This window comes from Bombus pyrosoma, linkage group LG11, assembly GCF_014825855.1.
Source record: "Bombus pyrosoma isolate SC7728 linkage group LG11, ASM1482585v1, whole genome shotgun sequence".
Lineage (NCBI taxonomy): Eukaryota > Metazoa > Arthropoda > Insecta > Hymenoptera > Apidae > Bombus > Bombus pyrosoma.
Window position 1 is genome coordinate 1,618,310 of NC_057780.1, and position 24,989 is coordinate 1,643,298.

At 37.9% G+C, this 24,989-nt stretch overlaps 1 protein-coding gene across 1 annotated transcript; it reads left to right on the plus strand.

The window, feature by feature from the left end:
- Positions 1 to 909: 909 nt before the first annotated feature.
- On the plus strand, positions 910 to 4,004 carry LOC122572332 (UPF0602 protein C4orf47-like). The gene is made up of 4 exons (XM_043737194.1): positions 910 to 979; positions 1,049 to 1,239; positions 2,297 to 2,570; positions 3,619 to 4,004. The coding sequence occupies exons 1-4, from the start codon at positions 910 to 912 to the stop codon at positions 4,002 to 4,004; spliced, it is 921 nt and encodes a 306-aa protein (XP_043593129.1).
- The last annotated feature ends 20,985 nt before the right edge of the window (positions 4,005 to 24,989 follow it).

Consider the following 24,989-nt stretch of genomic DNA (forward strand, 5'->3'; position numbering starts at 1 on the left):
TCGGAAAAATTTGTTTGCGATTTTTATTGCTTAGGGTGTTAGTGGCGCGCGTTCGAATAATTTGTCGAGCCATTGTATGCGATGTATATTGGATTCAATATTTTTTCCTTATCGTGAAAAATTTGTTATACTTTGATTATTCATGCTACGAAGTAGAGAAACAAGTGTCGATAATATTTTTGATCGCGTCTCCGACCGTGTTTGCGTTCTTTGTATGCAGCAAACGAATTGAAAAGATTCAATACATTTGTACTCATTCCGTTTACAACACATTGCTACTCGCGTCTTACCTTTTACCTTTCAATTCAATGTACTTGCTATGTATACGGTCAGTAGTTCTATTTGTTTGATTTATAGGTATAGTCGCGTTTCATAGAACGATCTCTTGTTTCGTTTCTTTTTTGTATTGATCGATATGTCGGTAAAGAGGATAACAGTTTTAAAACAAGCTGAACTTTGAATCCTTCTAGGGCCAATAGCTCCATAAATCTAGTATTTCGCGATGAATAAAATATTGACTGCGAGAAAAAGTGGCGAATGTATCGAGCACAGTTACCGAAAAACGTGTTTTCCTTCAATTTTCCGAAAAATCGACGAAACAAAGTCCGAAGGTCCGTGAAGATTTTCAGATTACGTTGAAAGATTTCTTTTTCAAAATATTTGAAGAACAACTCGTCAGTGCCTAAGTGAAATACGATTTAAAAATGATGCTGGACAATAAAAAGGACATTTTCTTCAAAAACTTTCCCATAAAAAGATCTTCCGATATTGAAAACTGAATTATCAACGAATTCGTTGTTTGTTCGGACAATTGACGCTCAGGATCATACGAAAATCAGATAAAATTTCAGGTTATTCGTATTTCACATACGAAATAGAATAAGTTAAAGTATCAAATCGGATACAACAATGGAGAAAAGGAGATACATATTGGAACCTTTGGGCAAACGATTTGGAAAAACGGATCTCGATAGAATAGGTAAAGTATACTTCGTCGATGGATGAGAACTTTCTTTACTCGCTGATACTTCTGTTTTATTTTCCGAAGGGTATTTCCACGATCCATCCCCGGCACCCTTCGACAAGTACCAGGGAATTCCTGTGAAATTTCGCGAAGGTATTGAAAAAGGACCTCAAATGCTGGCGGGGCCATCGACTGATCTATTTGAGGAGAAATTCGTGCGAATTTTTGATGGAGAGGCATTGCACGAGCCATGGCGCATCGAAGCGAAAGAACAGGTAATCGCACGATGTAATTGGGTCGAATTCATTGATCGCTGGCAGCGTTGTCTTTCTCCGCGTGTTTGGCATCTGTAGTGATTTTGAAATTGAAAGATCTAAAATTTCTTACGCAATTCTCCGAATTGTAAATCGAGATTTGAAACTGTTAGGTTGTCGGAGAAGTGTCTTTCTTTTACAGACACGTCTTTTACAACGACTCATCTTTATACAAACATGAAACCTAATCTGTCGAACGTTGCGATCTTAATTTTGATTGAACAAAATGGATCATACGTGTAGTATCGTCAATGGAATATAATGTTATTATATCCTGATATTTGTGATTTATTTATAACGAATGGATTGTACAGATATAGACGGAAAAACGATGGTTGTTTAACATGAACTAATCGCACTAACGCGCTATAATTTAGACAATTCTCGCCACAACGGATCCAACGTTCTCTCTCACGCGGACCACACTCTCTCGACAACGCTAGCAACACTATACTCTACAACGCAACTCGCACTCTCCGACTTCTCGACTGCAACTTTCCGACTTCCAAACTAAAACTGACTGCTCTCGCATATCTTTTGTCTTTCCGTAGACCCGCCACGCGCGTGTTCCGCGACCGCTCGTGGCCAAGGCCACGTAGGCCCTTTTTACAAAACTATACGATTGAAGAGACGCCTCGGCTCTCGCGACATTGTATGTGGTCCACCCGCTAACTCCTAGGCCTTTTGTCCGCGATACTACATACGTAATTCGATAAAATAATATAAAAGGGGAAACGTGTATCCATTATTTTCTTACAAAACGGAAAGAACTTTTCGGACGACCCAATATATTAAAATCATTGAGGAATATTGCAAAGTGCAACGAGATATCGTTTCGATTCGAAATCGAAGAATCTAAAATCACAAAGTTAATTTTCTATCGGTTGGAATTTAAAGTTGTGCCAAAGCTTAAGAAGTATTAAGACAAGCGTTAAATATGAAAGTTTGAGGAGTCTTACTTTTGTAGTTCTAGCAACAATGCTAAAGAAGCCAACCTGATACATCCACCGTTTCGCAGTTGGAACGTGATCAGGCAAAAATCGGAGGAACTCTGTTGCCACCCTCTCCTGCCAAGAAACATTCCACGCCTGGCGATTATCATGGATGTTTCGAGAAAGTAACTTACTTCAGAACTGCGCCAGAAGAACGTAAAAAGGGAGGACAGAGGCCCGAACTGCCGAACGTGAAGATTAAACCCAATCCTCTCGGTGGTCCAGGATACGCCAACATTTGTTTGAATCCCTTTCCATCGTATTCCTACGATCCTTATGACCCGCCGCAAGAACGCGCAGGTAATGGATTTTGTTTTGTAATAGACTATTTCGAAGATTCACGCGCACTGTAACGAAACACGTGTGCCATGATTGTACTGGTACAGTTTGGCACAAATGTGAAAGAAGAATATGGTTATATTTTATTACCACATTGTGAATTTTATGCATTTTTTATAAGACACTTGAAAGTTGCAAAATGCATAAAACGAACTCGATTCGCAGAAATATATGAAATATCCATAGTGTAACATGGGTTATGACGTTTAGCGGGTAAAACAAACTTCCATCTAGGTTTCATTATTTAAATTGCATTCGTAGAATTACGAATTTGCATAAATATCCACACACTCTACTTATTACAGTGCAAATGAAATTTCAAAATTTCGTACAACAGATACTTTCGAGTAAGCGTTCAAATACGTTGGTGAACGAGCATATGCTACAGCGTCATGTATCCTCTAATTTTTGTATTTGCCACGTCGGTCTCGCTTCTTATTTCTTATTTTTTTTTTTTTCTTTTTTTTTGTTCGTTGCTCGTCCCTGGCAGCGGTAGACAAGACAGACAATATTATCGAGCTAATATACAGAAGTCTTCTAACGCGAAAGAAGATTGGAGACCCACGTTCACCCTCGTTTTCGCTTTTTTTTTTCCTCTTCTTGGGTAACATTTTGTTTCCCAAGCCGGTGCAACTAATTACATTTTTGTCGTAAGAGAGGAAAGAAAATGAAACCTAGCTACGCTTAGACGGCTGCTTTCTTTCTCCTCGCTCTTTTACCGTGCTCTATGCGAGCTTTCAAACTTTTGTCGAGACTAACTTAAAAGGAAAAGAAAGGGGTCTTCAAACACGCAGAATTAACTAAACCGGTGATTTTCACTCGCTTAATTATTATTAGCCTGGTAGATTAATTATGTACCGGCCGCTCTGTGGTGTGTCACGCTGAATAAAGATGCTTTCTAAAAATACTGCATAGTGTTCCACGCGCGTTCGAAAAGAAAAAATGATTCATTACTTTATGTTAATTAATTAATTTTCCTTCCTACGCTAATTACTCTAAAATGCAACAGCGCAACCGGGTCGATTTCTGAATGCCAGCGCGCCACTGGATCATTTTCCGCCGAATCCTTACCAGGACAAAGATTTTGGACCTACTTACGTACGACCGGTCGATCAGGCGCCTAAAATAATAGGCCCTGGTATTCTTTACGTTCCATTCCCAAAGAAACCCGGTGGAAATCACTCTGGTTGCTTCCACAAATTCCCATCGTATTCTAGCGAGCCATACGACAAAGCTGTCAAGGAAACGCGGAAACCTGTTAGTATGTTTGTCAGTGGCGGGCCACCGCGGCGAGCCAAGTATACTGCTAGCATAATCGATCAAGTTACCAGAACGTCTTGTAACGCGACGAATTATATGGATTATAAGCCACAAGTTTATCCCTTGAACAAATAAGAATTCTCGCTTCGTCATTTATTATTTCCAAGGGATTTCATTGGCAAGCAATATTTTATAACGCGCGTACACTTTTCCATAGTTTGTATACTTTTTAATAAAACAGTAGTATGAATTATCCAGCAGGCAGTGTATTGAATTTTAAAATCGCTTGTCTGCGAAAGACGCAAGCTATGCCTTGTCATATTTTGTCCTCTTCGATTCATTCAACTGCGCTTTCATTCGCCGATTACTTCCTTCGCTCTCTCCTTTTAAACCACTGAAACGCCAAAGAAAAAGTCCTTAAGACGAACGATTATTACCTACGCTACGTTCTTCCACTAATACACACATTTACATCCTTAATAGACCAACGAGAGCAATTATATTGCTCGCCACTTCACTCGACTGCTCGCAACACTCGCGTGCTTTTCAGCTGAAGCAGCAGCGCAAAGGGAACAATTACCGCCAGACCACTAAGAACACGTGTAACACGGTTACTCCCGGTTCTGTCCTCCTTTCTTTTCTTCCTCTCTCTCTCTCTCTTTCTCTCTTTCTCTCTCTTTCGCTCTCCCTGTCTCTCTCTCTCTCTCTCTGTCTTCGTTAGTATACGCGTTTAACAGCTTACACGCATGCAAATCGCGGGACAGTTGAAAACGGTGGACACGTGGTAAATACGAAGACGGGGCTACGTGTCTACGTACAGGAGACGGGCCCTTCCAAAGCGAATCACTCCACCACGTCTGAACTTACTAATGAAATTCTAACGAACTTGCCATGCCGCGGAGTCCACTTGCGGCAGTCTCAATTAAACGTTCTTGGCAAACATCGCGTACCAGCACGACAGCCTCGTTGCGTCACTTAAACGCTCGCTAACACGTTGCTAAGATCATGTGTCTCGCTGTCTGTGATTAAATCTATCGCTAAACTAACGCTTCCATGAACTGTTATTCCCGCTAATGAAACGATCCGACGGCTAAAATATTCGTAACGAATCACACTCTTGCTCCTAAGTGTCGAACATATTACAATTTCGAAGGAAATACTGGCTTTTTCAGATAAATAAATATTTTATATTGTAAGGTTATTGTTTTGCAGTTTCGAAGCTTAGTTAATTTTATTTTCAAACGACAGTTGAATTTCTCGTGATCTTGTCTCTGTAAGCGCGGATAATCGACGGAAAATTAAGCGACGAACGACGAAATCCCGTGAAGCATCGATGATACGACGAGACGACGAGTCCACGATGCTAGCGAAACAAGAGCGAAACAAATTTCCGCTGATCCTTCCAGCCACGTACACGAAATCGCATTATGAATACCGATGGACCCGTGTTTTCCAACTTTTGTTCCTCTTGATTCCTCTCTATTTTTATCTTTACTTCGACGAGAAGATAGAAAGAGATACGTCAAGCATTTCGCCTTCGTTCTATCGGAAGATTAATTCTACTACAGATACGAGAAGATACGAGGCACGTAATCTGGAACTTTTGTTTCATTAGCAAATTTTGGATCACGCGTGAGGAAATTGTAATGACGGAAACAGCTGATGATAAAAAGATATCTCGTGCTAATAAATAAGTGTCGATAAGTGATGTTATGGAGAAGCGTGAAATGCGGCGCATTTTAAGTAACAAAAGTTAACACAATTATACATATCGTAGTATCGTGGACAAATGGCCCAAGAAATATCGGGTGAACCGTAAACAATGTCGCGAGAAAGCCTAAGTGCTGACAGGCTCATCAACGTGTCAAATAATTACGCGGAAAAAAGATCTACCTGACCATGGCCACGGACGGTTGCGTAACGCGTAATGCTATGAGAAAAGACAAAGGGACGCTGAAGGGAGATAAACGAATTAACAGTCAGCCGTGAGTTGAGAAGTCAGAGAATGTGGTCAGCGTTGTGGGAATGTGGAAAGAGAGCGTTGGAATCGTGGTGACGAGAGTCGTAAATTAACTATTTAATTGTCTTAGTCATAGCACATTACCGTATTTAGTTCACGTTAAATAACCATCGTTTCCTGTTTCATCCGTTTGAAATAAATAATAATAAAGTCCTACAATATTCGATCATAAATCTTCGATATAAATGTTTTTCTTTCTTTCGTAAATGAATATCTTTCGGTTGAGTATAACGAAATAAATCGACCCTAGTCAGTGATCTATAGTTAAACGAATTATTTCTCCCCGCTATTAATTCAGTACACAGTTTAGGTTGACGTGGAATATAATGGAATCCGACAGAGCCGAAGCAATCGAGCAATCACAGACTCTTAAAACGCGCGAAAGGAGGACGAAGAGCGAGAGAACAGAGAGTAGAATATTCTTGCATCGGGCTGCAATAAGCGTTTTCGCTCGGGCGGCAGCCTGAAAAATTTTCAAGTGGGCGTTTGCTGGCAGGCAAAAAATGGCGTCAGGTAGGTATGATTCCACGAGATTTATTCCGTGGCTGAAGTCGGCCATTTCTCCGTGCCGTGTCGTTGCGCCGGTATTAAACATTCCAAGCATTGCGATACCTTCCACCACTACTATCCTCCGTCTTCTCAACCTCGATACACACCCTACACCATGCGTACACAACATTCGACCAACACCACACACATCCACGCCGTCATCGATGTACTTACACGTATTTATACGCGCGTGTACGTATAGGGCGTTAAAAAAAGAGGGTGGTATTTATAACATGCGATTGTAGACACCGAGACGGCGAGGAAAATCGAGGTATAAAAATGATTGAGAAGCTGATTTTTCAAGTTGTGAACGAGTCAATTGTGTTAGGTCATCCGAAAAGTGTCTTTATACAAACGCATCTTTATACAAACATGAAACCTAATCTGTCGAACGTTGTGATCTTTCTTTTGATAGAACAAAATGGATCATACGTAATTCGATAAAATAATATAAAACGGAAAATGTTGTGCGCCCATTACTTCCTTCTAAAACGAAAGAAACTTCTCGGACGACCTAATATTACGATAGAATTACAGTGGAAGTAGTACGAGTCGATGAATCAACTGACAGACGTTTCCTTCTATTTTACTCACAGCTCGTGCTTCTCATAGCTCTAGTGATTAGAACAACATTACGAAAAGCGAGCTTAACGTCAGAAGCGGAACTTGCTAAAACCTATAAGGATTATTGTTTGGTTTAAATTTTAATTTAGACAAAGGTCAGAGAATATAAAACGAATAAAGAATTCATACGAATATGTATCAACGTTACGATAAAAATCTCGTATTCGCGTATTGTAATAACGTCGAATTTCTCCTCCAATTTTTATATCTACCGCGGCTCACGATCGTTACTTTTTAATCAATCGTGCCACGCGCGTTATTCGATGTTCCCTCGTAATCCTAAATTTCAATCGAGACTTAAAGAAAATATCTGCGAGCTTCGCGTCCAATTCGTACGACGCTTTGCCAATCAGATCAAGCGATGAAATGACTCTGCTGACTCGTACGAATACATTTTATACAAATTTTTTCCTAGTCACCTCGCACGTCTAACCATCTGAACGAATTATCGCGTCTTATGATAAAAAGTGCCCTGATACTTACGAACGAGGTACATAAATATCGATCGCTTATTTTTATACACCCTATATATGGAAGTACAAACGCAACGACTGTGGCTGCGCCTGAGTTTCTTCACGGGTTAGTAAGAGGAACGCGCCAAGAATAGGAGCATCGCGAGGCAAAAGCAAAGAGGATCGAAAAATATGCGAGTTCGACGAATCCAGTGAAATCTCTCGGAGTAGTCTTGCTCAGCCTGCAAAGCTCTATCCTAGTAAACCGAGCAGATGCTTTGCGGAAGCACACCGGAAACGGCGCAGCATATGCCGCTCTCTAAACGTCGACATCTTTACGACGAGATTTCGGGTTTTACCCCCGAGACTGTTAATGTTTCCTACATGTTTTTCTTCCTTTATTCTTTTATTCTATTTGCTATCGTCTCGAGTTGTAAAAGATGAAACGAATATCTCAGAGCGTAGGTTAATCGACGATGAAATAAATACGCAGGAAATGACTGACATTGAAATACAGATACATGTAACGTTAAACAAAATACTACGATACTTGAAAGAAGTTAAATATAAGAAATTTCTTTATTTAAGTCTCTAGAACTGAATTACACGCGAATGAAAGTTATAAAATTTATTTAAATCAAGAAAACGTTCTGTACCGCTGTGAAGGTAGCGGATCAGCGTCGTGTTAATAAAACTGAATAAAACTTGAGCGAAGGCAGAGAGTTCCCATCGAGGCAGGTTCATTCGTCAGAAGAACCAGGCGAAGTAAATTTTTCGCGGGGCATACGATCGCAAAACAACGCTAAGGGGATCATCGTGATAAACGATATCCTTTTTAGCAAGGCTTCCCGATCAGGAATCCCGCGGGATCGTTCAGCAGAAAATTCCATTTCCCGTAAATTGTAAAGGCAGCTCGCCGCAGCGAGCAAACGTAGAAGACCGCCAGGGATATAATAATTCCACGCACGGCCATTTTTCCAGCTCAGCGAGGCCGAACTGCAAATTATTAAACATCCTCCTGCTCGTTTTCCCCTCACGGGGCCCGTCTACCGGTTATTATCGACTAACGATATTATTCATCGCTTCGAAGCGCGTACCTCCGGTCTTATAATTAAGGCCAACGAGATTAAAGTGACATTCTCCTCTCTGCTAAATTGTCTCGCTTCCAGGTTCCGGCCGAACGATGAAAAATAAGGAAACGCACGAAAGCGAATATGGAACGAGGCCAGGAATAACCCTGCCCGTCTTAAAACCTGCTTCTCTTCATCGACCGGTTATTTTTGTCTCTCCTTTTCTGTCCTTGTTTTCTTTTCTTTTTTTTTTTTTTGCTTTTTGGAAATCGAACGCTCATGACCCTCTCTTTGAGCAGGGATTTACTTTCAGCTCCGCGGTCGCATTGTTCGTTCGTGGAAACGCTCGGAAGCTCTTAGAAAATGGCGGGCATGCTTGAATTTCACGTGATCGATCGTGTTCCGACATGGTTTATTGGAAACACGGCATTTCGAGAGTGCAATGCCAGGCAGATCATTTCTAGCATCCTTGCTACTTTCGCGATCTCTTCCACTCATGTAATAAATAATAACGAAATTTGCAAGTCGTAACGGTACGTGCCACGATACGAATTATCTTACGTGACTAAGTAATAGCCTTGGTTAATTGTTTGGAAACGAAACAAACGAGGTTCTAGTATAATTAACAGATTAATTAAGATCTTTGGGCGATGCGTAGTTTTGTTGTTGCAAAAATAAATTGCTGATACGTATATCGTGTACGTAGAACGACGTAAGAACGCGCTGACATGCTTACGCTTGTTATTTCCTTCCAATAAATAAACTTATGGAGGTGGATAATTAAAAGTATTAAATGTACTCGCATAAAAAGCGAATGGTGGATGATATTTCAGTAAATAAGGTAAGAAGAATAATACGTACTGCACGTAATTGAAAGGTAAATGATAGAGAGGGAAAAGCGTTGCAAAGGAGCGACAAAGTTGAGGAAATAATTAGACTAAGAAATGAGAAAGATAATCAACGCGTGGTATCCGTACGAGGATAAGACAATGGACAAAGAACTGCGAAGGTCGAGCAAATAAAAGGTGGAGGATAACGAGCGGGGGGAACAATCGAGAATATTCGTAATTTCCTGGAAAGAAAGCCATTAAAGAACAAAGAAAGCGCGGCACAAACAAAATGTAACGTAAAACAAGAAAGATCTTTATCGAAATATAACGAAAAGATTTAATTTCACGATTTAAGATCGCGATGTAATGAATTCTTTTAAAGCATTGTAAATAATCTTTGAAGAAAATAATCGCACACGGAGTTAAGCGGAGGTGATAAAAGAGGGCCGAAGAGAAAAAGAATGAGGTCGAAGAAAACGTAGAAAGAGATCGAAAGAGAGAATGGAGATGGAAGGGTCGGAGAGTTTGAAACGAAAGAAGAGGGCAGGTTTCAAGACGAAAGCTGCCGTAAAGCCAGCCGTTTCAACGAATGTTAGGAATATCAATCTCCACGGGCTAAAACCAACATACATATCGTAAGAATGGGTTGAATGAGGATCAGCTGGGGCTTGCAAGAGTATCGAATATCCGCGAAATATCCTGCTTATTATCAGATAAACTGAGAACGAGACGCGGTTCGTCGATTCATGCGGCGCGGCTCGCCTGTCGATTAGGTCAAAAAGCACTTGCTGTGAAGTAATTCCTCCATAAATGTTAAACGTCTCTTTCCATTCGACGATTTTACCGAAAAGACGATCAAGGCAGCCTGAACTATAATAATCATAAGATAACGATGGTAGGAAGGTAAAAATTACTCGAAAACGTGCACGAATCTGGAAACACTTAAAAGCATAAGGCAAGATTTACAAATTTTTTTTTTTGTAACGCATAATAATCACCAATGAATGAATTACGAGAGAAGCGTACGATAAAATAATTTTTTAAGCTAAATTAAAACAATTTACCTTACGTAGCGTATAACGAGATTAATTTTGAAGGTAACAGTAGATAGAAAAATCGAATGTCTCTCTTTATATATATATATTTGTGGTATTAATGGCTGATACTAATCTCGTTAAAAGTGTGGCAACGCGGTATATTTCAATTTTATTCATTCTCATACGGATAATTGTGTAACAACATCGTTCTGAAAAATAGAGCCGTCGATATACATATCGGCTGGAACGTGTTATTTTAAGCAACTATCATTTTTAAAGGGGTTCTGATGGAGTGATATTCCTTTCGGAAAAAAAATATCAAGTTCCTCGTAGTAATATAGGAATATTGTCGATGCTTCTTTTCCTCTCGTTAATTATTTACCAGGAAATTCAATCAACCGGAAGTGATATCCGCTTTTAACAATTTCAATCGCTTTAGTTCGATAAAGGATGCCTCTTTTTAATATGAAAAACCAATTTTCGGCAAAGCCTTCGTCAATTTTTCATCGATGCTTCGATATTTTTAATTTTATTAGCTCCTCGATGAAATTTCTATAAATGCAGTTCATGCAAATTATTACTCTTCGATTTAGTTCAAAATTTATCTGGAAAGGCGACTGCAATGATATCTGCGATGAATGTAAAATTTGCCATTTAATGTGCAAAGAAAAGTAACGTTATGTATTATTGAAAATACGCACATTATAGAAAAATTGTTCGTTGATCGACGTTGACAACTCGTGTGTTAAGAGCATAATTGCGCCCTCTGCGAAACGGAAATAGCAGCTTAAAGCAAATTTACATTCGCGGATATAACTACGCGAAAGAGAGCCAGGAGTTGCGGGATACAATTTCCGGATGCATATCGTACAGCACACCGTGCGTAGTTATTGTCCCCTCGACAGTTATCCGATCATTTTATCGGGCTTTGCTAGAATGGTTTATATAAAATAATGTCCGAGAAAACCGCTCCAAATGACTGGCCACTGAACGTGAGTCCATTGAAAAACCGTTCGAAACATTTTTTCCCCATTCGTCGAAGCTGCTCCGTGCGCTATAAATTGCATTCCAGCCGTTCTTTTACGCAAATTGTGGAGAGAGAGAGAGAGAGAGAAATGGAGATAAACGAGGAGATCGCTACGGAGTTTTTGCGGATGGTATGGAGAAATTTAATGGAGAATTTCCGAGGAAAAATTGGTACTAAGAAACTGCGGTACGGTAAAAGAGTTTGCAGTAGTCGAGAGGATAAACTGAAATTATGAATTCTAACGAGGAGTCAAGCGATACCGAACAATTTTTACCATCACGGCTACTGAGAATTATTAAAAAATCTTGTTCGTTGCGATGAAACAAAGCGGAGAACAGAAGAGAAATTATTCTCGAACGATGCGTTATAAATTTCGAATAATTTATGGTCAGCGAACTACGGGTAAACGAATTTTTCTGTAAATACAACTACAAAGCTGAAACTCTAAATAGAAATTAATTCGTTTCGTTATTTAAATATTAGAAGGAGAATACTTTGTATTTATTTATGTATGCATTTAGATTCGTATAAAAATGCGCGTGAAAAAGTGTTGAGAAGGCGTAACCAATTCAGCGGAATGTAAAAATTGAAATATTTTCAATAAATATTTTATAATCGTCGGTACATTTATTTAGTAAAATACGTCACTGCAAAGAGGATACTGTGCAAGGCAAATAAAGAGTGATAAGTATACTTTGTGCAATACCAAAGGAACAAATTGATATTATATATTTTTCCTCTTATTCCTTTTAAATCAATTTATCGTTACGGTTTAGAGGAGACAATGTTTCCGAGACAACTGCTGTCATATCAAACTGTCGTTCTCTGCGAAATATTACGTTCGATTATCCGGAACTTTAAAGAGCCGGAGAAAAAAAGCTTGCTACATCTGAGCAGATTCTTCAAAATATCGAAGACTCGATGGAAATAGAAGCAGAAGGATTATATTAATAGAGAATTTTATTAATACGAACCTTTTAATTCTCTTACGATTTGAATAATAATTCTAATATCGCATGCCATGCCATAAATCCTGTAATTCTCCTGCATCCTGTTAAATTATGCCCTTTACGACCATCGTGTCAATCAAATGGAAAATTTCCAATAATCATAGACAATATGTGTCAATCTGAAGACCTAGTCCATCGGTAAATCCATAAATTAAAATATAATTATAACATATAAATTATAATATAATATCGTTCAATCAGGAATTTTGAAATAGATATAAAGTACACCGATAGACGAATACCACGATGACCAGCGTTACGGAGAGCTACAAGATTCATACATTTTTCATAGCATAAGAACAATAAGAGACAAGCAGACATTCACAATGCATATGTAAAACATACAGAACATGCATATGCAACGACAAACAGTAGGGCACCGGAAACGTGAAACAATACTGAACCTACCGCAGGGACTGCGGGTCAGCCAAGACCAACCGAAAACCGCAAGATACGACTTCAACCACCTAGAACCCGCGGAAGAAGCTTCAGACATATCCAGAAACGTAAAATATGCATCAGAAACCAGAGGGTCATGCGAGATGCCTTGGATTGTCACGGAAGCTGCAGGACATGGTATCAAAGCACCCCGGAGTACCAGCTCTTTGACACGTGTATTCCTGAAATCATGAAGGTCCAGTCGAAGTGTCAAGGTGCATGGGGGCACTCGTAACTCTTCGATCGCGCTGATTGGCGATACATTGCAAAGAATGAAAAAAAAAAAGGAACGAATTGGAGAAAATGTTTCGTTTGGGGTCTGCTAGTGGACTAAAGTACTCTACTCTATCGAAGTAATAGGTTCTTCTATTAGGATAGCAGCCTGTCAATTTAGGTACCGAAGACCGGGTCGAAAATTATAAACGTAGAGGCAAATAGTAGAACGAGTGTCTGTAAGAATTACCGTTAGTGAAAATAACGAAAGAATGAAGGAAATAATGGAAACGGGGACTAAAGTTTGCCTAACGTGGCCCAAGGTAGTCCAAGGTATTGCGTTCAATCGTTGTCCATTTGATACGATACATTTTCAGGCTTACAGAGGCGCTGAAACGTTGCGTATAATGGTCAGCATAATGAATACAAATAATTCTATGGTTGTTCTAGATAATATTTCGTCAGCAATGAAAACAGAATGGTAAATGGAACAATCAGGAGCATCGATGAGTTTTAATCGGCGCGATCAGACTAGCGCAGCGTACAGAGACTCGAAAGAACGCAATCAATGCGTTACACGATTTTCAGTTATGCATTCGCTTTACACGGCAGCAAACAATTGTTTACGCCGATTGGATAAAAGGAAACATTTATACCGACGATTTTACTTGTTTTTTGCCACGTTATTTTCTCGTGATTCGGGTTTCTCCCGTGAAAAGAACGTGTTTATAGCTGTGGGAATTGCGTTTATCCAACGGTCTAGTTCGTAATAGAATTTTGTTTAAACCGTATTAAGCGAAACTAGAGGATTTCTTAAAATATTTTTGCAGGTTTTCTATTTGTTGCGTCTGTCTCTACGAAAGATAAATGCCGATATTTGTCGAATCAATTACAAGGTGATAATTACGAGTATCTGGAAGAAATGCTTAGGTCCTTCCGTTGCCGGAACGTTCTTCGGGAGACAATGAATTCAATTGTCTTGAGAATGTTTCCGTCTTAAACGAGCCGTAGATTTACTCCACTTGTCCGCCCACTCGCTTCTCCTCTCTTCTTCTTCTTCCGTCTGCTGTACCTTCAAGCTGACAGTGATAAACCGGGTGTCTCACTTCTCTCAATATTGCTTAGGTGAATACCAAGACACTATCTACGTTTTCTCGTTCAATGACCTTATTTAAAAGAAAAAAATGTGTCTTAAATTAATATTTAAATCAGTTTTACTTCTTATTAGAAAATACTGCTGATCTTTGAGAGAAGTTGCAAGTTTTGCTTCATTAGTAGAATTTAACAGAAAGTTTCAGCAGCTCCAACATTTGAGCAAGGGCACCGATCGTAAAAAATCTAAAAGGATATATGTCATTAAAGGAAAAGCTCTATTGGATTTACTTTTACGGTTCAGTAACTTAACAAATATTATCTTCATTTAATCTGAGAGAATTTACAGTTGGAATAGTGGTAAAAATACGAACTATCTGGGGGTTAAACGTCGATGTTCAAGATGGTATTTTGCGTTCTTTCTTCCATTCAGTGTAATTTCCCGTTTATTCGATGCAATTTTCAATTTTTCGTTATAAAGGAATCAGTGCGTATTCCAGGATTTGCATTTGCATTCGTTTTTTCATCAGAGTTCCTTGATATTTAATGAAAGAGTAAGAACCTTAAAGGATATTTTCAATTCAAGAAAAATGTCACTTGCTTTCACACTAGCGGTTAATACCTCAAAGACGTTATGTAAGATATCAATTTGTACCTCTTTCTGCAAATGATTTAATGTTTTACACGGCAGATATATTGAAAGCGGACATTGAATGAAATTTTTAATTAACCGTTACCATTAAACTTATGAATAGAATGGCTATAAAATTTCTTGCATGTAATACCATCATAAGCAAGTATACATCTCGCCTTCTTTCCCATTTTCTAAAAAAAAAAAAAATATTTACGAAAAAGATGCAAAATAATTACTTTCTTTATCAGCTGCGTCCAAACGAAAAACATTAAACGTAAATGGATTCATAAAAGTCGATATTTTCAACAGAAAGAGCCGTTTGTCGATATCAGATTTTCCATAAGTTGGCTTACAGATCGTCCAACAGCCTTGCTTTTATTTCACTCTCAATTCACATTCGTTAGAGAAATTCAATTTACATAATAGAACTTATACACTCGAATATAACACTTTGACCAATATTACTAATATTATTATCTTCAATGCGGAAAATGCTCTCATCTATCGTCCAATAAACCGCGTATATTCATTATGATATGATGATATAAAACGTTATTGTAGAGGTAAAGACTATTATTTATATACGTGAGTAAATTTTCTTTACAATACGAATTCTATTTGCAATTTAAAAGCAACGTGATTCTACGCGGTTTGTTTGGTTTACTCTTTCAAGTTTCCTTCGGCAGCTTGTTCCGTTTGCCTTGCGGATGCAATGGCAAACCCAGGCTGTGGTCTGTTCCAATAGCTTGCAAATACGTACGCAAATATGTTCACTTTCTATCAGAGGTGCAGACTGCTGCGACAATAATTTCGATAATCGTAATATCGGTTTGTCCACTTAATGAGGATCAAAGGAGATCCATACAGATCGGTACAGTTACATTTTCGTGAGCATTTGTACGTTTCTTCTTTGTTCTTTTCTTTTACAATCGCAAACTAACCTTCTGCCAAACGTTTTTCGTTACAAATGTTGTTTATAGTTCATTGAGCAGCGGTTAAAAAATGATGAAGAGTTAAAAAGTTATGAATTAGTTGAGAAATTTATATTCGTCAAGGGGAAACTTTGCTGGCGTCAGGTAATCTGCGTATAGAAGGAAGTTTCAGTTAAACGCGTGAAAAATATACAAATGTAATAAAGATGTGAAAACTGGAAATTCAGTGAAAGTTTTTTATTGAATAATATTGACACTCGGTAGTTTGATCATTTAATTAAGAAATACAAATAATTGAAGAGGAGTCTAATATCCTCGGCATTGATGAAGATAAATTTAATTAAGAAATAAAAATAATTGAGATAAAATCTGATACTCTCGGTATTGACGAAGAGAAATAACAATATCGAACCGTATTAAAATTTTGCATAAATTGAACTATTTCAAAAACGGTATGATCATTATTCGTTCAAATTTGCATATCTTTTCCAAATCGAACTGTTAGAGAAAATTAATAATCAGAAAGTTATATAGATAAAAGGTTTCGTGCGCCATTCTTCGTCTAGGTCAAGAATTCTCGCGGGAAGTCATCCAACTGTAATTACTTAGCGAGTTTTGGTTCTCCATAGCTCTGCACTTACATTTCGCTCTTCTCCGTTCTCTTATTTCATTTTTCGTTTAGTCGCGTACAAACTGGCAGGCAGTCGTGTTTCGCGTTATAAGTATTAAATATTTTATAAATTGCTGGCAGAGAGACCAATATCTCTGGCATCGAGTTAATATTTTATCCATTTCAAACTCTGAAAAAAATGATATTAAGATACGTGGGTTTACACGAAATAATAATTAATTCCTCGTTCTCGTTTCTTTTTGCTTTGTGACAACAAACAAGTGCTATTCGTTGCATCATAGATGTAAACTTTCGCTGCAGTATTTTACGATAATGCGTCAAGAGTTTATTTCCGAGAAGAACACTTCCTCCAGAATCAACGACACAATGCTGAGAATTTAGCAGTGACGAGTTGCGTTCTAAGAGTTTTGTATTATCTCTGAAAGATTGCAACTATTTCAGCAATTTGACATTCATTGCGTTTATATTTTAACATCCTCAGCACTTCGAGACGATAAAAGTGGCCTTGTATTTACGTTAACAATTTCATTTTATTACTCTTTAAGCCACGAGCAATCAACTTGTGACAAACTACGGTCGGAATAGTACACATACATAAGAACCAAAGAGAAAGAGAGAGAGAGGGAGGATAAGAAAGATGTTAAAATTGTTGAAAACAGTGATTGAAAGGAATGCATCTTATTTACGATTACTTTTCATGTCTCTGAAATTCTTATTACATTGTTAACAAATTTCTAAACCCCGTGGAGTCGTTTGAATTTGTAAAACCTGAAGAGAAATAAGCAGCCTCAGTTTCCTATTCCGTTTTGCAACTTTTCTTTTATCTCTTAAAAAATGAAGTTGGAAGGTATGAAAACAGAGATTTCACTGTTTGAAATAAGTCCAGGTGGACTTGTGCGATGTTTCGCAAAAAGCTGCAACAATTTAAACGTCGACAATTTTTCGATCAAAATTTAGCGATCCTTCGATTCAATTCAATGTATACTCGTTTTAACGAGAAAGGATTTGTTTTATTCGACCCATAATAATCGATCGAGATTCTCTACGACACGTCTCAAGATTTCACGGACTCGATTAAACTTAAAATAGGCAAGTTATTCGCCTGTGAATATCTGCATCGTCAATTTGATACGTCGCGTTGACAAAATACTCCCTGCCAAAACTTTTCCCAGTTTCTAATCTTATTTCAGTGTTGCGACCGTCTAGCAACATTATCTACGGCAAGTTACTCGCACTGCGTACCAGAAAATGACTTAAGGCAGCCTGTTTCCTGGAGATTTCCTGGAATAGTTCCAACAGTCAGCTGGGCAAACCGGTTTCCACAACCTTGTTCTCTACATGTTATCTGGTTTATTGAATCACCAGCCACTGTTACTCCGACTTCTATCCCTACGGGGCAATCTGCCATCTTTGCGTGGCTGCGGCTCCTATTTTTTCCCTCCCCTTTCCACCGCACAACTTCACCCTGCGGAACCTCCTACACAGGGTGTACGGTCGCTAACTCTCGATTTTACGACGTCGCTACCATGGCTCTCGCATTTCAACCGCCAAATCCGTTTCGATTTTCGTTTCTAGCCATTTCGAGTTTCCTGCATCGAGCGTCGAACATGAACCACCCCAACGGACTCGTCCAATGAAATGTCCACCTTGATCGTACGTTTTCACTGCTCGTTATTGCGCGCGTTGATTCTACTTTAAATCGCAGTTCATGCATCCAAGGATCTGCAGTTGTGTGGCAAGTTAAACCATTGTGGATGTCTGGTTCCTTCGCTTGGACATAAATTTTGTATAACGGTACGTTTTACATCATTTACGAGGAATTTATCGTTATCGAAGAAAGGAGATGAAAGAGCGAAGGAAATTCTTGGCAAGTTTGATGCGAGAAAGGTTTGAAATTTTAGGTGTCACGTACACAGCTCACACTGCTGTAATTCTTTTCGTGTTCTTCACTTCAGATACCTTAACTCTGCAACTCTCGCTGGTATTATTTATTTTATGATCGCTCCACGGCAATTCATCAATAACAGGCTGTTGGAGAAAGAAAACATGAATTTTATCTTGGAAAGTTCGAAGGTAGAACCGAGACGCTTCAAATGCCAAACATCGAGCGTAAAATCCACGGCGCTTTAATTCTTTTCGCCGCTATTTTTTCTTTTACAATTATTCTATAACTTTTATATTTACGATTGATCATCGCAAAAAGAAGATACGAAATTTGTCCTGGAACCTTTAAAACGAGAGCATCTTTCAAATTTCAAGCACGCAGGTTCGTTTTGCGAAAACCCGATGACGATGCGTTACTTTTCACGATAGGAATAAATAGCTAAAGCCATTAAATATCAATAAATGTAGCGAGCATCGATGGAAGAAAAATGACAGCAACGGTTACTCTATGAAGAGAGATTTCAAGCTGATGGCCACCGAACGAGCTACCGAATTGAATTCCTGCGATAATCTTACGATCAAGCCACGTATATAGATGGAAGGAAAGGCGGTCTGTATAAGACAACTTTTTTACTGGTTTCTGTTTCATCGACTCTCTGATTTACGCGTTATCGGTCGAGAAGAAGAGCAGTCGAACGAGCAATGTAGCGAGAAAAGGGGAATTTAAAGAACGAGGGTTGATACGAGTGGCAACTAAATTTTATAGGCAAGAAGCATCTTAACGATGCTTTTATCCTAACGATTCGCTAATTAGTGGAATCTGCATATTATTCGGCTTTTATGTTACCATGTAAAAACGAATTACTAGGAAACTTAAGGGTCGAAGTTGCTACACTAAACGCGGAAAAATGATTGATCATTTAGAAAATAAAAATTGAAACTTTGAATTAAAAGGTAAATATGAAATTTAAGCAGGGGAAGATTAGTAGTTCCGTTTATCAAGATTTATGAACTGCTATAGCGAAAGGGTATAACATACCCTTAATAGATTTGCTCTTAACGCTTTGTAATACTTTCATGAAACGTGCTTGACTGCATCTTATCAAAACTTCATTGAATATGTAGACTACGAGTTATTAAATTCTTCTAGATTGATCGAGCTGCACACCGAAGAACTCCAAACACCAAAGAATCACAGTGCTTTTCATACTTTAAAATTATGCAATTGCGACAGAAGATTTAGAAAAGAAAGTATATGAGAGTACTATTAATTATCTGCTTTCATAGAATCGTTGCATTCGGTCGATTCCTTCTAAATTTGCTGTTACTTTTTTTCAGATAAAATTATCTCTTGATGGAATTCGCTCGGAATTGATAGAATTCCGCACGTTTGACTACAGCGTGAAAAAGCGAAGCTCTCAGAATAATTAGAAACGACGCCACTTATTATTTTCGGATGGACTTTCGTTTTTAATCGCATAATCGCTTCTCATTATACGCTTCTCCTATTAAATTTATTTCTCGCGTGAGCCAAAGCATAACTCTCGTGAAATAAGCTCGGAAGCTTTTACATAGATAAAGCCATTATCAGAGTCAGAAGTACGACGAGTAGCAACCTGCTTCGCATTATATAGATCGGATAACTCAGACAGTAATTATATTAATTGCGCTATCGAAAGTTATATCATACAAGTAACACCGATCGATTATTACCCGCTTTAATTCGTTCAATATTATCATTTCCTCTCATAATGTATGTAATAGTCTCAGTCGCTCGATCAAATGAAATTTTCATTAATATATCCGATCGCCTATACTTCGTTCATATTACATTTTCGTATTAAATCTGATGTCACAAAGTTCTGCACCTCTGCACGTTTAAATTTCCCATAAATATATGAGTCGTTCAGAAGCCACACCGATTAATATTCCAATCGTTGTACTTGTTATAACATTAGATAAGTGAAACAATCGCTTGACTAGATTCTACTCTTTTAGCTGTATCTGTAAAAATATGAAATTGCATAAATATCCGCAGTCTGCTCGACTGAAAAATTTCAAACGACACATCTTAACCCTTTGCACTGCGAATTTTATTTCGATTTCCTCACCAGCAGCTCCCAACGCTTTTAAGCGTTTTATCTGAAATTTATTTTAACTAGAAAAATAAGACAATTTAAACAAATAAGGGAAGAAAGAAAGTCGCTTAAATACCAGTTTTATTCACACTATTGTTGTGTTTTGTAATTTTTAAGTGTACGGTATTATATCTTGAAACGATTTCCAGGATGCAATCTCCAGGATTTATTTCTCACGTTTGATAAAAAAGGTGGGACTGAAAGAATGTCGACAAAGGGGCTCTGAGATAAAAACTGATGTCGAGTCACACTCGACATAGAAGCGCAAAGGGTTAAATATCCTCGAACGTGATATAATTGTAAATATGTATCTGCGACAAAAAGTTAGATCATTCTGTATCCGATCGAGAAGTGCGAGAAATTTTGATAATAAACTCCGAATTCTTCTACATTTTCTCATACTGTTAAAGGGTTAACTAAATATTTACAGCGTCGTTCATCTAGTGACTCGCCGAACAGATACAGCACACACAAAATGGTATCGACGAGGATGTTTCGGGCTACGTTTATCTGTATGTAAGAGTACTAGATCACGCAGATACGAGCGATAGCTCAAAACGAATTGCCGGGACAGTCCTGTGTGCGTGATTTTTGGTAGAACAACCGTTAGAACATCCGGGGATTGGCCGACATACCTGATCATGAATTAAGCGATGTAGGGTAAGCCTACTGCCGATCGAGCATTCTGATACTCCAGAGGTACATAACGCAATATGCCACCGTTCTGCTACACATACTAATCCCTTGAAACGGACCGATTCACTCTATCTGGCACGGATGTTTCCTGTCTGCTATATCATTCTCCCGTGATGCTCTTATAGCTTCTATCCTTCCTCTATCTCTACGCTTCTATTTCCTCCTTCTGTCGGTATCTGTTTCGTTTGTGAAAAAAAGTATCGTTTCTGCGATCACTCGACAAATATTGACTATTTTGTTGGAAGTACCGAGAAATGATAAATCTAATATTGACAGATGCTTGAGAAAATGTTCATCTAACATTACGATTGGCAACGTTTACATTTTTAAAACAGAGCAAGTTTGCGTAAAGATGATAAAATTCTACCTGTCGTTTCAACCGAGTCACAGCTATTGAGACGATTTAGCGGTTGATCGTAAATAATCAAACGAAAGGGAAAATATTCCAATCTTCTACGATTTTCCATTTTATCTTTCCTCTTCCTTCTTTCTGTTCTCTTGACTCTCAGGATTAAAAATTGATCATCTAAATAAAAATATCTATCACCTTTCAAACTCGTTGTTAACCGACTGTCGTCGACTCCTCGATCCTGTTTGGTCGTTAAATATCAGGGAGGAAAATTAAATGTAGACTTTTATCAAAGAAACAGCTGTTTAATCCTTTTTTCACTCGACTATATAAGCAACGATTGCTCAGCTAGAATGAATTGGAAAATGCAAAAACAGGATGAGAATATTCAGAGATCCGAAATTCTTTGGAGGGATCGTGGTGAATTGAAGAAAGGTATTTGCGTTTCAACGGCAAAGATCAAATGCTAAAATTAAAACTCATCAATGCGTGAATCGACCCGGCAAATACGATCGATAGAGATTTAATTAAAACGCAGTCATTCGGTGTTTACCATGCTCGGACTACGCAGAATGTTTCAATGGGAGCGCGAATACACGTTCCTACCTTTATAACGGATCTGCTCGAGCGTAACGATATTCAGACCGATATTTCCATCTATTACGGATAAAGATAGAAATATTACACGAGTCGATGTCATTCACGCGATTCTGATTGATTCCCGCAATCCTGTTCAACATTTTCAAGAGCGGCTCAACTATAAAGAGAAAGAAGGATCGTTTATAGATAGTTTTTTAAAAATAATTCTTTTAATACATCGAAACGGTTAAAAAAGTATTTGTTTATTGATTGAATTGCGAAAAAGAACTGTTTGGTGAAAATGGAATATGGCTAAAAATGCACGATTATTTCGTACTATCGTGATTCGTGATTTAGATCGCGCGTGATTTATGCAATTTCATATATTTTTTTATAACTAAGAAATGAAATTTATATGGATATTCGTCCCGACCACTAAACATTATCACGAGCGTTCCACTTTGGACACTTTTTTTTTTTTTTTTTTTTTTTTTTTTTTTTTTTTTTTTTTTTTTTTTTTTTTTTTTTTTTTTTTTTTTTTATTTAGTCCGTGCCTCTCGGCTTTGGACGAACATTCGATTTTTACAACACATTATTGCACTTAGCCTATTCTTACCTCTAGTCTAAAACTAATGCTTACACTATATTGCAATCTATGCCTACACACTATTCCCACTTATGCCTACACACTATTNGCCACTACTTTGGACACTTTACATATCCTTCCACGTTATGCATATTTTTACATTTTTAAATTTCCCAGAAGCGCAAAAATATCCGCGATCTACTTCTAATATCAGGTTATACGTACGATAGGAAAACTAATATTTTCCGATTGTAGAAACTAAAAATGACAATTCGACAGCCTCATTTGGGATTTAAGTGGAAATGTCTTATCTTTGCCGGATAAAAAATTGTTGCCAGAAGCCTATCGTCTACGAGCAGCTTTAAATGCCTACTTTTACACCTGATACATATCTTTTATAACCGGAATTACTGAGAATACAACTGGTTCTATAATAAAAAAAGTGTGCAAATATTATTCTGAAATTTGAATACGTCAATCTGAATTTTGATTTCTCAGCATTTCTATTCGGTTACTAGCGGTTTCTGTACACAGGGGGAACGATGATATTACGCGATCATTTTGCCATACGCGTCGAAATATCGATTCTCTCAGTCAAGTACGACCTATATGTCAATTAGCCACGAAGCGGAATCCTCGTGCTAAATTCGTGGCTATTGTTTCGAAATATGGTCTAATATATTTCTGACCCGGAATTAAATAATTGGCGGAAAAACTGGATCACTTGTTAACCTGAATAACTAATTCGAGTGACGAGCAAAAACATAGTGGAACAAAGATTTTCGTAGAAAGTCAGCAACGTGAATTACAAACTCCGCGTTAATATATGTTAGTTATGCAGTGCATACTCCATATTAGTAGCGTGATATATCATTTGCAGAAAGTCACAGCTGGATCTTTTAATGAAAATAATATTTACGTTCCCAAATGAATGAAATATTCACTAATACTAATAAAGTACTAAATAAAATGCTATCCAGTGACCGTACAATTAAACTGAATAATTTTGAATACATATTCTGAATGCACAGAGCAAGATACAATAGTTTCTCACGCATGGTACTAAATTAAGTATACCATGCATGTAATAAGTATTTTATTCCAACTCTTTTGTATTCATCATCAGAGGGATGAAGATTGAAAACGCGACTCTCAAAAGTACGTTCAAACGTACTGTTGAGGTGGGTCCCACCTCAAGGAAAACTCCACATCTTCTCTAATGTTTAGTATACTTAGTCCTCGAAGCCATTGAATATTGTTTAACACTAAATCAATTCGAAGAGCCCCTCAGCCTCGTAGCCTTTTCTAGGAACATGCCTCGCACGGATGGTGCAACGGGGTACAGCCTGGGGTACTTTGTAATTATACAAAACCCATAGACCCATGGCTTCGGACCTCTTTTGGAAAGTAACGTTGCCAGCGTGAGGATCTGGACTAGTATAAACATTGTACTTATACATAAATTTACTTAACACTAGAACTACCGATAGTTAACACGGAGCTATTTCTACCAAAGCCAGTGAAAATTACTGGTCTTTAAAAAATACCTAATAATAGAATATTTTTATATTTAACGATTTATTACTTTCTTACAGAAGCAATTCCATGTTATGTGGTACATTTTTGGTATTATTAATCCATCTGGGACCATGATCGACCTAAACGAGGGTTGACACATTTATAAAATTGTAGAATCAGTCATTTTCACTGATGTGATATTTCTAGCGATCTAGCGATCGATCCGGAATTTTCCTGATAACTGTTATCGTCGTATCGAATGATACGCGGTAAAAATGTTAAAAACGTGTGGCAAGTTGTAGAAAACGCGGAAACTGGTTAATTGGGGTTCGATAAACAGATCGCAGGAGCCTTTTACACTCTGACAAGTACCAGTCATTTTGACTGGTATCGTTAAAAGTAGCCTTGATGCAAAATTATTTTGAGTTAACAAAATAAAATTCACTATATCATTCTTTTAGTTATCGTTGCGAAAGTCATCACATCATTGCGGGAAAAAATATAACACGAAGTAAGAATTTGAAAATAAATTTAGTAGTAGTTGTAGTGTTAAAATATATTTCTATTATACATTGATCCGCGTATTTCCTTTTTCTATTCCAAGATGAAACCTCGACGCGTACAAAACAATTACGCGATTTTTAATTCTGAAAAAAGTTATCCAGTTTTGTATCCAGATCTGTTGAGCGTCATATATCGTAGGAATAATAGCTGGTGAAAATGTACGTTTTTAGATTTAATACAAAGTAGGTGGTTGCGCTTTGAACTCGTAACTGTAACTCGTAGTTATGGAACGCCACTCTCTGAATAC